Raw genomic sequence first — 10,938 nt, forward strand, 5'->3', positions numbered from 1 at the left:
CCTTACAACACCAACAATACTTATGACATCTATAACATTCAATATTGGACTTATCTGCTGATTTATGTTTATAAGTTGTTGAGTGATTACCTCCTCTTCCTCTTCCACGAGATTGATTTTCTTGGTGATGGTGACGTTGTTGTTGGCTATCACGATAATTACTTCCTCTTGCTTTGAATTTTCCTCTTTCTTGCCTTCTATCTCCTCTTTGTGTTGACTGATTTTCTGTTGAAACTTTCAATGCTTGCTCCTCTTTGTCTTGTTGGTTGAGTTTTTGTTCATGAACCAACAAAGAACTCTGCAACTCATCAATTGTAAGTTTATCAATATCTTTTGACTCTTCTATTGAACAAATAACAAAATTAAATTTTGATGTCATTGATCAAAGAATCTTCTCAACAATGGTGACGTCTTGCATTTTTTCACCATATATTCTCATTTTGTTGGGAAATTGTCATGGTTCTTGCAAAAAAATCTGAAACAGATTCCCCAGACTTCATGCGTAAAGTCTTGAATTCTGTCCGAAGACCTTGAATCTGTACCCTCTTAGCCTTGGCATTCCCTTGATACTTCTTCTTCATGCAATCATAAATATCCTGGAATGTTTCTTTGCTAAGAATTGTCTCCAAGGTTGCTCGATCTATGGCTTGGAAAAAATAGTCCTTTGCCTTGAGATCCTTCAGCTTCAATGCATCTAATTCTATTTTTTGTGCACTCGTTAGTACTTCTTTAGCTGCTGGCTCTGCTACTCCAGATTCAACAACCTGCCAATACTCCTTGGATCTCAAAAAGTTCTCCATTAATATGCTCCAATGGTCATAGTGACAAAGCGAGGAATTACTAGTTGAACAAAGTTGTCAGACATCATGATAATATACTGCTGCTGCAGAAAGAACTCAAACTCAACCCTTTTTTCTCACAAAAACATTCACACAACTCAACCTTTTTTTTAATGGCAGACCAGTTCTCCAACCTGGCTCTGATACCAATGTTAACGAGGCAAAAGAAACAAAAGACACTAAAACAAAGGCTTCTTCTTTGCATAAAAATCCATGTACAGAAAGAAAAATCAGAGCCTATTTATAGACTTTTACAGTAGAATATTTCATCCACTATCTCCTAATTAATAGGATCACATTAAAACTAATCGATAAACAAAAGACTCGGACAAAACCAAAAGACTCGGACAAATGATAAAACTTTTTAGTCTTATCATTATCATCTCTATCTCCGTCCCCAAATTCTATCCCCGTCTTTATTCCTGTCCCCATCTCCACTTTTCGGATTCGGAGAATTTCCGAACCCGAACTAACGGGGATCAAATCCCCATTTCCGCTCCAATCCCCGTCGTTAATTCTTAGAGACATTATCTTATTTTATCTCTCTTTATATCTATGGAGTCGATACTAGGAGAGTCGTTAAGGTGACGAATGTACCTTTAGAGACATTATCTTGCTTCCAACAATTGCTCTGTGAAGGTGCTTTTCATCTCTCCATTGGAGCAATTTCCTGGTCTTTCCGATTTGGCATCAATAAAAAGGAAGCACGATAGACAAAACCAGGATCTTTCAGGTTCAGTTCTATGCTTGCTAAACAAGTGAACCTCGTGTTATATTTTCCCTCCCTTTTGAAGCAAAGGAAAGCCAAGTCCCAAGTGTGTATCCACCAATTTTATAGAATAGGAGGAATAATGAGCAACGTACGTGTTATGTACACTTTTATAGCTAGATTATGTAGATCAAATAGTTCGTTGTAGATTTAGTTACATCAAATAAAAAACTTCTCAATTACAGTTTGAAAAACAGTTTGGTCCTCCAATCAAAGCCACCCAAATCCATCCAAGAATTGCTGTTGGCAAATACCATAGCCTGCACTAGAATTAGTGGTATGATCTTGGAGGAAACTTTTGGCAAAACCAGTCTTGGAGAATGAAGTATCCCAATTTCTTAAATTTTTAGTTGAGCCAAAGCATCTTCATTCCTTTGTTTGCCAGTACAATCTCATTATGTATTGTCTTTGTATTCGTTTGAATTTTAGAGTTTTGTGGCCTTATTACATTAACAAAAAATAGTCAATTTTTTGTAGATTTGCTCTTGTATCAAGAGACTAATACGGAGATCATTAATTCTGAACTTAGCAAAGAAGTTGTCGATCTTATTATTTGCTATGCTCATGCCTTAAATTTCAGATCTGGAAAGGGCCATGCTCTTTTTTATATAGACGGGAAGTTTGGTAGTTACTATTTTTAGAAAACTTTTTTGTTTATATATATTTCAAAATATGCTGCTGAAAATGCCAAATATATCAGGGGCAAAAATGAAAGTTTTTGCTGTTTTTTAAAATCCGGTCGGCTCCGCTCTCTCCTCGTCTCGGATGTCGGATCCTCCTTCCTCTCAGACCTCGGCTTCTGCCTTCTCCATGGCGGACAGAAGCTCCGCAAACTCTCCAAAGTTTCACTTCGGCTCGCAAATCCCCTCCTTTTTCTGCCAGGAGACAGGCATCCATTGCAGCAAGCACCGGCCCGTGGTCCTCCCACAAGACCCCTTCATCGATCTCGTTTCCTTCGTTCTATCCCAGCCCCATCGCGGCGTCACTGCCCTCGTCGACTCCGCCACCGGCGCTTCACTCTCCTACGCCGACCTTCGCCGCATGGTCGCATCCTTCGCTTCTGGCCTCTCCCAGATCGGCGTCACTGCCAATGGCGTCGTCCTCGTGTTGCTACCCAACATCATTCTCTTCCCCGTTATCTTCCTGGCTATCCTCGCCGCTGGCGCTATTTTCTCCTCCATGAACCCGCTAAGCAAGCGCGATGAGGTCGTGAAACAAATGAAACAGTGCCGATTTACCCTAATTTTTACCACCGCTGAGAATGCGCCCAATTTGACCGGATTGGGCGTTAAGATTGTCATCGTGCCTGAAGAACCCGATTCCAGTCCGTCAAAGTTTTCTCATTTCTACAGTCTCATGTCGAGCCGCCCTACCGACGCCCCGAGGCCGGTGATTCGTCAGACGGACGCGGCGGCGATACTGTTCTCATCGGGCACAACGGGAGACGTCAAGGGAGTCGTTCTCACCCATAGAAATTTGATTGCCGCGGTGGAGCTTTTTGTGGGGTTCGAGGCGTCGCAGTGCGAGCGTGAAAGCTGTAAGGATGTCTACCTCGCCGCTATCCCCATGTTCCATATCTACGGGCTTTCCCTCTTCTCGATGGGCATCTTATCTTTCGGCGCGGCCATTGTCGTGATGAAGAAGTTTGATGTGGCCGAGGCGGTGAGGGTTATAGATGCAATGAAGGTCACTCATTTCCCAGTGGTTCCACCGATTCTGGCATCGCTGGCAAGGTCGGAGGGGACTGGTGGCTCTCGGTTGGAGACTCTAGTGCAAGTATCTTGCGGCGCGGCTCCGCTGAACCAAAAAGTGATGCGTGACTTCTTGAATGCCTATCCTCACGTAGATTTAATTCAGGTGAGAAACTAGTATTTAATTTAGATTTTGGCGATTCTCCTTCCTATGGCTTTAACTAGCATTTAATTTAGATTTTGGTGATTCACCTTCCTATGGCTTTAACTAGCATTTAATTTAGGCATTACCTACCCTGAATTACATTCATACATCTGACTTCTTGAATGCTTACCTAACATAGATTTCATTCTGCCAAAAACTGATATTTAATTTAGTTCTGATGATCCTTCCAATCACTTGAGTGTTTGCGGGACCCTTAATTGGTTGTTCTATAATCGGTCGTTGTTTGATGGGCCCGGACCTGGTTGATTTGCAGCTTGTCTTGCTTCGACCTAAGTCCATGTGACAAAAAATTAATTTAAAAAAATAATAATAAAAAACAAAATAAAATATATATATTTTTAAACTATTTGCATTGGGCTTTGAGGTCGATGTTGGGATCCCACTTTAATCTTGTATGCATTCCTCTACACACATCTTTAAGTCTTCTTGTATTCTTGGGACTGTGCGTTCTTTGACTCCCCTGCTCAAACTACTGCTGCACAGTCAATTAAGGAGCTTGCGCCGTCTCTTTCAGAAATTATGTTATTTCTAGAAATTTACAAATTGTGCCCAAGCAGACCCTTGTTTCTTGCTTTAAATAGTTGCATGAAGTAACTTTGTATCAATGTTCTCTGCCAGCATGTGGCTAGCTTCTAGGCAGATAGTATTGCTGAAAAATATATCATCCCATGCTTTACTTAATTTGATTCTCAATAGCTGAAGTCTTAATTAAAACTTTTTCCAGGGATATGGCTTGACGGAATCTTCTGCAGTAGGAACTCGTGGTTTCAATACAATAAACTCCAAAAAGCATACTTCTGTGGGATTGCTAGCTCCAAACATGGAAGCTAGGGTAATTGATATAGAAACAGGGTTCTCTTTGCCTCCAGGTAGCGGCGGAGAGCTGTTGCTACGGGGACCAGCAATTATGAAAGGTAGGTAGACTAATTTATACAATTAGGTAGCACACATTTTATTTGCCAAATTCTTCCCTTCCCTTCCCTTCCATTTCTATTTGATCTTCCTGATCGCAGTTTTTGTTGGTTCTTTTAATTTTCTAGTTGATCAAACAATAACTTGTCATTGATATTGGGGCCTATGGTTTCAATCTTCATCTAGACACTTTGAAGTCTGATTTTATTTGTTTGCTTCAAGGGGATGCATTGGCAAAATTAGCAACTAAGAAGCATCCTTTTAATACTCTATGGGAATAAGACCATGGACAAAATGCAAAACATAAATGACATTCGAAGAAAATGCATGGACATAATGCAAAACATAAATGGGAATAAGAGATCCAATTTCTTCTCTTGAAATGATCATCTGGTTGGCAATATATCTTGAACAAATTTCTTTCGGTCAAAATATTGATTAACACCTCAGTATAAACTGCGATGCTATTCTCAGCACATGAAAGACCATGTTTAACTTTATCCTTTGCAAGAAGAGGATTTCCTATGTTTTCTGGGAAGTAGGGCCCTTGGACTAATTTCGTATCCATTCCTCTATTCGAGAAAATGGATGCTAAACAAGGCATATGCACATAGAGATTGCTTCTCCAATCAACAAAAGAAGTTAATATTATTTTATCTAATCTTTTCAAGTATCTTGTCTGCATATGCTATGTGAGACGTTGATCCCTAGTGTTGCATCAAAAATTTAAGTCTCATTTCTTTTATGTTCAAATTTCAAATATCTTAGATTGTGGCTTTCATTTTCGATATCTAGCTCTTAATACTTGAATAATCTCATTTGTTATCTTCAGTTCTCTATTGGAAATTGCAAACTCTTCCACCTTAGTATACACTGACTGACTCATTTTTCATTTTTCTAATTTATTAAAAATAATCATTTCTCTCTCAATGAGCTGAAATTGATCTTTAAGAGAAGGTGCAATTAATCTTTCCTGGTAGGACAATAAGGTCCACATTATCTGAATTTTTATATGGATCCAGTGGAATAACTTATAAGTCAGCACAAATTTGTTATGTTTGATTAGTTCTGAATTTTTTACCTGGAGAATATGATGGAAAATTCATAAATGAAGGGAGATGGCAGTCCATCCAAAATTCCTTTTATTCATGTCCCCGAGAGAAAGCATAATCAAGCATCTACAGTGCAATTAGTTTAGTCGAGCTTTCTATTGTTCAATTGAAATTTTGTCAAAGAATTACATTTTGCTAAAGTTAGGAGGCTTGCCCATTGGTCCTACATGGACAAGTGTAGTGGTCCATTATATAAATATAAACTGGCCTCTTTTCAAACAGCTTGAGTTTTGGAATACCTAGTTAGCCAATTAATTTTAACACATTCTAATCCTGTGTGCCTTTCCTTGTTCATTGTGGCAAAGATTCATAGAATTGTCTGTACTCTTTTCTATCTCTAGTCTGCAAAGTGGTCATCTATATACTCTTCTCACTCAACATACGACACTCTACCTGGAGTAAGCTTTACCAAAACTTACCCACCCCACAGTTGTTAATCGCAAACTGGTGATTAAAATATCGTCGTTAAAATACCATGCTCAAATATTGAACACTTACCTGTACAAGCATTCAGTTTTTTGGTCTGCATTCATCTTAAATTACTGCGTTTCAGATGTTAAACCACTCACTTTAGGCCTTAACAGGTTATTTAAACAATGAGAACGCTACCCTGTCTACAGTTGTTGAGGATGGTTGGCTGAAAACAGGTGACATAGCATATTTCGATCAAGATGGATTCTTGTTTATATCGGACCGCTTAAAAGAAACCATCAAGTACAAAGGGTTTCAGGTATATTTTATTTCATTTTGTAAAGAGTGTTTGAAAATATGCTCTTGTTTGTTGAACAAGTACTTATATCATGAGAAATATGACCATTTTGTGAATAAGAAATACAAAGGAGTGAATTTTTATTTATCTACACGTTTGATTATGAGTTCATCTTACTCCAACTCAAGGTACCTATTGCAAGTATTAGTACTGAGGAAATGCGATTCCTATGAAAATTTTCACAGATAGCTCCTGCTGATTTAGAAGCGCTCTTGATCACACATCAAGAAGTCCAAGATGTTGCAGTTACATCGTGAGCTATAAAAGCTGAAGATTCTTTGTATTCGTCCTCTGCTTTAATCCTAATATATCCTTCCACTTTGTAGAGCTAAGAATGAAGAAGCTGGGGAGATACCAGTAGCATTTATAGTTAGAAGCTCAGGAAGTAAGCTATCTTCCAGTGACATAATCAACTTCGTGGCTAAGAAGGTACGACATTCACCACTTACATCCATATTCAAATGAGAACTTGGTCGCCATTATTTGTTTAGATTCCTAAACCATTTCATTTGCTCAACTGCTCAAGTTCCTAGTTTATTTAAAAACGGTAACTTAAACAGTTTAACCCTTTGTTATGCTTTTATATTAAATGTTTCTCATTAATTTTGCTGGCTTTGGTGGTTTCTTCAAGGTGGCACCATATAAGAAGGTCAGAGAGGTCGTCTTTGTTAACTCAATTCCCAGATCGGCATCAGGAAAAGTACTTAGAAGGAAACTGCGTGACAGTTTAGCCTATTCCAAACTGTAGTTCAACGGCCATTCGAGTCAGCTTCCACATTGCCTAAATTGGTTTTTATATATATTTATTAAAAATGAATTCTTATGTGATTTATTTTAGGAACAACTGTATCTCAAAAGCACTTTATTAGAGCCTTTTCATGGTGCTATAAAAAAAAATCCAGTAGGTCGTAATTTAAATTTATTGTTTTCGGATTCTAATGGGCCATTTAGTCGTGTCTGCTCAATATTTTGAATGGTTCCCGATTAAATAAGTTCATGATTATACACAGATGTATGTTATTTAACATTGAGTAAATTTAACTAAATATCGACCTCATTTGTACTACAATGTTCGATTTAATTCTATCAATGGCCAAAAGTTACAATTTGAGCTTATTTCTTAATTGTCATTAATCTATTTTATTTCCATTTTGTAATGGAAAATTCAAGTAGCGCATAAAAGTAACTTGTAATAAATTATTACACTGAAATTATTAATTAAAAATACTTCAATACCATCGTCTGTACGTATCGTGGCATGCTTTATTCTCTATCCATTTTCTATATAAACAAAGATCTTTAAATAAGTCTTCAACATTAGAATAGAGCCATTGAAAAAAATCTCTTTCTACTTTATATGTTGGAGATACCACTCAGAGTGGTCTAACCTAAATGTCTAAGAGAGGCCATCCAAACTTTCAATATTGGAATTTGACACTGACAATTAAAGACACTAGCATCCCACATAAGATCTAACAATTAGTTTGTCTTTGTATTTGTTAGAAATTTTTATATTTAAGATTGACTATTCACTTTGTTTCTCTCTTGAGTTTCAGCAGATTGCGCCATCAATCCTAACACAAATGGTCTCTTTTTCAATACTCATTGCCGCACCTCTTTGAATTAGCGTTCACTTGATCAACTCATTTGCAATTAAATCGGTAAAACCTACCAAACTAATTAAAAAAATTCAAATCTTAACCGACAAGCATATACTAGCGGTAAAACCTACCAAACTAATTAAAAAAACTCAAATCTTAACCGACAAGCATATACCTCTCATATGATGGGGCGAGGAAATTCCTAACCTAACTTAATCCAAAGTGAGTTGCCCACCATTTTAGCCGACTAAGAAATTCCTAACCTAACTTAATCCAAAGTGAGTTGCCCACCATTTTAGCCGACTAAGAAATTCCTAACCTAACTTAATCCAAAGTGAGTTGCCAATTAGACGGGTTCACTCACAAACCTATCAAAAAAAAATAAAAACAAATATTGAAAACTTTAAATTAGAGTCGGTCTGTTTAGATCCATCTTAAAATGGATTGATAAAATTTTAATCTAACTCGTTTAAATTGATTGACGGGACAAACTAATCCTAAGGTCCAATTCAAATTGACAACTTTAGCATATACCATAATATCTCTTCTCTAATGTAAAATCCTATTATCTTTTCATAATCTCACTTTTCCTTTCTTCTTCTCCTCGGCTAGTATCTTTCCCTAGTATCTTTCCCTTTGATTGAGTGTTTAAGTAGGTACCTAAACACCCAATTACTTCTATCATTGATGGTAAGACAACCAAGTAGCTTAGTAGTTATGCACTAAACAGGAAGAAAGAATTAAGCCCACATTGTTGATTTGAGATGGAAGTTCATTTGTTCCTACATTGTTGATTTTAATTTAAACTATGAAATGCAATTGTTGGGAAAGTGGTCTTCCAATCCAGCCTTGGAGAATGTATAAAATTGCGTATTAAAAACAGAAGAAAATGAACTCATTAAGAAAAAACAGAGCAGCAGAAAATTGGAATTTTATTAATGGAGATCTACAAACAAACAAGAAATACAACCATAAAGATAGACGTAATGTAATGTAATTTAATGAGAAGGATTCAGGACCACGAACTGTCGAAGGCAGCGGAGGTGATCGCCTGCGAGAATTCCTTAAAGCTGATGCGGCCGTCGCCGTCGTGGTCGGCCTCCTTGATCATGCCGGTGAGCTCGCTGGCGGTGAGGGCGTGGCCCAGCTTCGCCATCGAGTGCGCCAGCTCCGCCGCCGTGATGTACCCGTTCCCGTCGCGGTCGAACATCCCGAACAGCCGCCGGAGCTGCTCCTCCGTGTAGGGCGACCGGGCCGCGACCAGATCGGGGGAGACGAGGGCGATGAACTCCGAGAACTCGATGAGGCCGTTGGCGTTGGTGTCGGCCCTCTGGATCAGGGCCTCGAGCTGATCCCCGCCGGGCTTGACGCCGAGGCAGCGGAGGAGGGATCCGAGCTCCAGCTGGGTGAGACTCCCGTCGTTGTTCCGGTCGAAGGAGCGGAAGATCTCACGGAGCTCCGCCAGTTGCTCATCGTCTAGTTTCACGGGATCTTCGCCGCTGCTCATCTCCCGGCCAATTACGCTTCGACTTCTGGATATCTGTCCCTCCCGACCGCTGCCGATCCGCGGTTGCCCTCGGAAATGGGATCTAAATTTAGCCCAGATCTCTCATCAAAATCGCAGCTTTATACTCATGGCGATGAGAGCGAGATCATAAAGCGGAATGACGGAAGAGGGACTGGCTCCCGAATGAATCGCCCTCCTCCGCGATCGGATCGGCATCGACATCTGCATTTTGAGGGCGTCGCCGACCCGACTTCTTGGGGACGAAAGCGTCGGTGGAGAATACCGAGGCGTAATTAGCGTCGGTTCAACCAAGCGGCTGTTCGGAATGGCGACGGGCCGGCCCGTCAAAAAAACCTACCATGTCACTGTCGCCCGCCGGTTGGTCTGGCTGGATCTTTTTATTAATAAAATTGGCAAGCCAACCCAGCCCAATCCCAAATTGATGGGTTTATTTAACACACTGTCAAACTTTTCAATTCTGGAAATTCCTTATTTTAGATTTATTTATTTTATCCAATCTCTCCTTTAATGCAAACTTAACAAATCCAGTTAAACCAAAATTAATTAGTGTTTTTGGCAGATGGATATAAAACAAACAACAGGTACAGTACAAATTTAAATAAGACATTGAAAATCTTTGATAATTCAAACTCTAACCATTTCTTAAGAAAAAATTTTGTTTATTATCAAACTCAATTGTATTTGATTTTGTCCGAAAGCTAAATCAACGGACGCTGGGCACGCGGCGCTCTTCGAGTAGCTGACATAGATCTTCGACCGTTCGTACGGACCTCCGGCGAACCTACAAAGAAGTCGGGACGGGAAGGGGTTCCCGGCGACGACCCTCCGACGCTCAAGTCAGGCAAGCAGACAACAAAGACGTGGCTCTGAAAATCGTAGCACGCGTACCTCCGGTGAAGGGTGAGGCCCTTTATATAGGGCTGGAAAGGGACTCACGCACACAGATCGAGGCGAACACGTGTCCTCAGCCCATACCTCAATATGGGCTTGTCAGAAAAGCTTACCTGACCCCTTACTGTTACAGTCCGAGCACGTCTTTGATGGGACAGCGAACCCCTGTCCTAAGATCCTACGTATGGCCTGCTCCTCGAACATGCTCGTTGTCAGAGGATGTTTCCTTGTCCTGTTCTCTTCTTAATACATGCCGAGTGTCCGGCCGATCGGCAGTCCCTTTGTGTCCGACCGGTCATACGTGCTGGTCCACTTAGGATATTCCCGGTAGTGTGCTCTGTGGAGACTGATCGCAGTATTGCTACCTTATGCCTTCGGCCGAGTGGGCCACCCGCTCGCCCGTACGATCCTATTCAACGAGCGTCGGAACCCTGCCTCCTCGCCAGGTGCCTTTGACTCCGATGGGACCCCGTTTGGTCGACCGGTCTCCTCTTCTCCGGTCGACCGGTCTCCTCTTCTCCGGTCGGCCGTTCGGCCCTTTGACTTTCACGTAGCGTTGACTTCTCTTAGAGGGGAGGTCCCTGTTCTTATCGCCGGATC

At 40.4% G+C, this 10,938-nt stretch overlaps 2 protein-coding genes across 2 annotated transcripts; one reads left to right on the forward strand and one right to left on the reverse strand.

Annotated features, from left to right (window-relative positions):
- Nucleotides 1-2,372: 2,372 nt before the first annotated feature.
- On the forward strand, nt 2,373-7,217 carry LOC121968584 (4-coumarate--CoA ligase-like 6). Its single transcript, XM_042518902.1, has 6 exons — nt 2,373-3,465; nt 4,250-4,439; nt 6,134-6,279; nt 6,504-6,571; nt 6,645-6,747; nt 6,950-7,217. The coding sequence occupies exons 1-6, from the start codon at nt 2,374-2,376 to the stop codon at nt 7,064-7,066; spliced, it is 1,716 nt and encodes a 571-aa protein (XP_042374836.1). The 5' UTR covers nt 2,373; the 3' UTR covers nt 7,067-7,217.
- A 1,613-nt stretch (nt 7,218-8,830) lies between these two features.
- Nucleotides 8,831-9,757, reverse strand: LOC121968585 (probable calcium-binding protein CML18). The gene has a single exon (XM_042518903.1). The coding sequence runs from the start codon at nt 9,424-9,426 to the stop codon at nt 8,932-8,934; it is 495 nt and encodes a 164-aa protein (XP_042374837.1). The 5' UTR covers nt 9,427-9,757; the 3' UTR covers nt 8,831-8,931.
- Between the last annotated feature and the right edge of the window lie 1,181 nt (nt 9,758-10,938).

The sequence above is a fragment of the Zingiber officinale genome, chromosome 3B (assembly GCF_018446385.1).
Source record: "Zingiber officinale cultivar Zhangliang chromosome 3B, Zo_v1.1, whole genome shotgun sequence".
In the NCBI taxonomy this organism is placed as follows: Eukaryota; Viridiplantae; Streptophyta; class Magnoliopsida; order Zingiberales; family Zingiberaceae; genus Zingiber; species Zingiber officinale.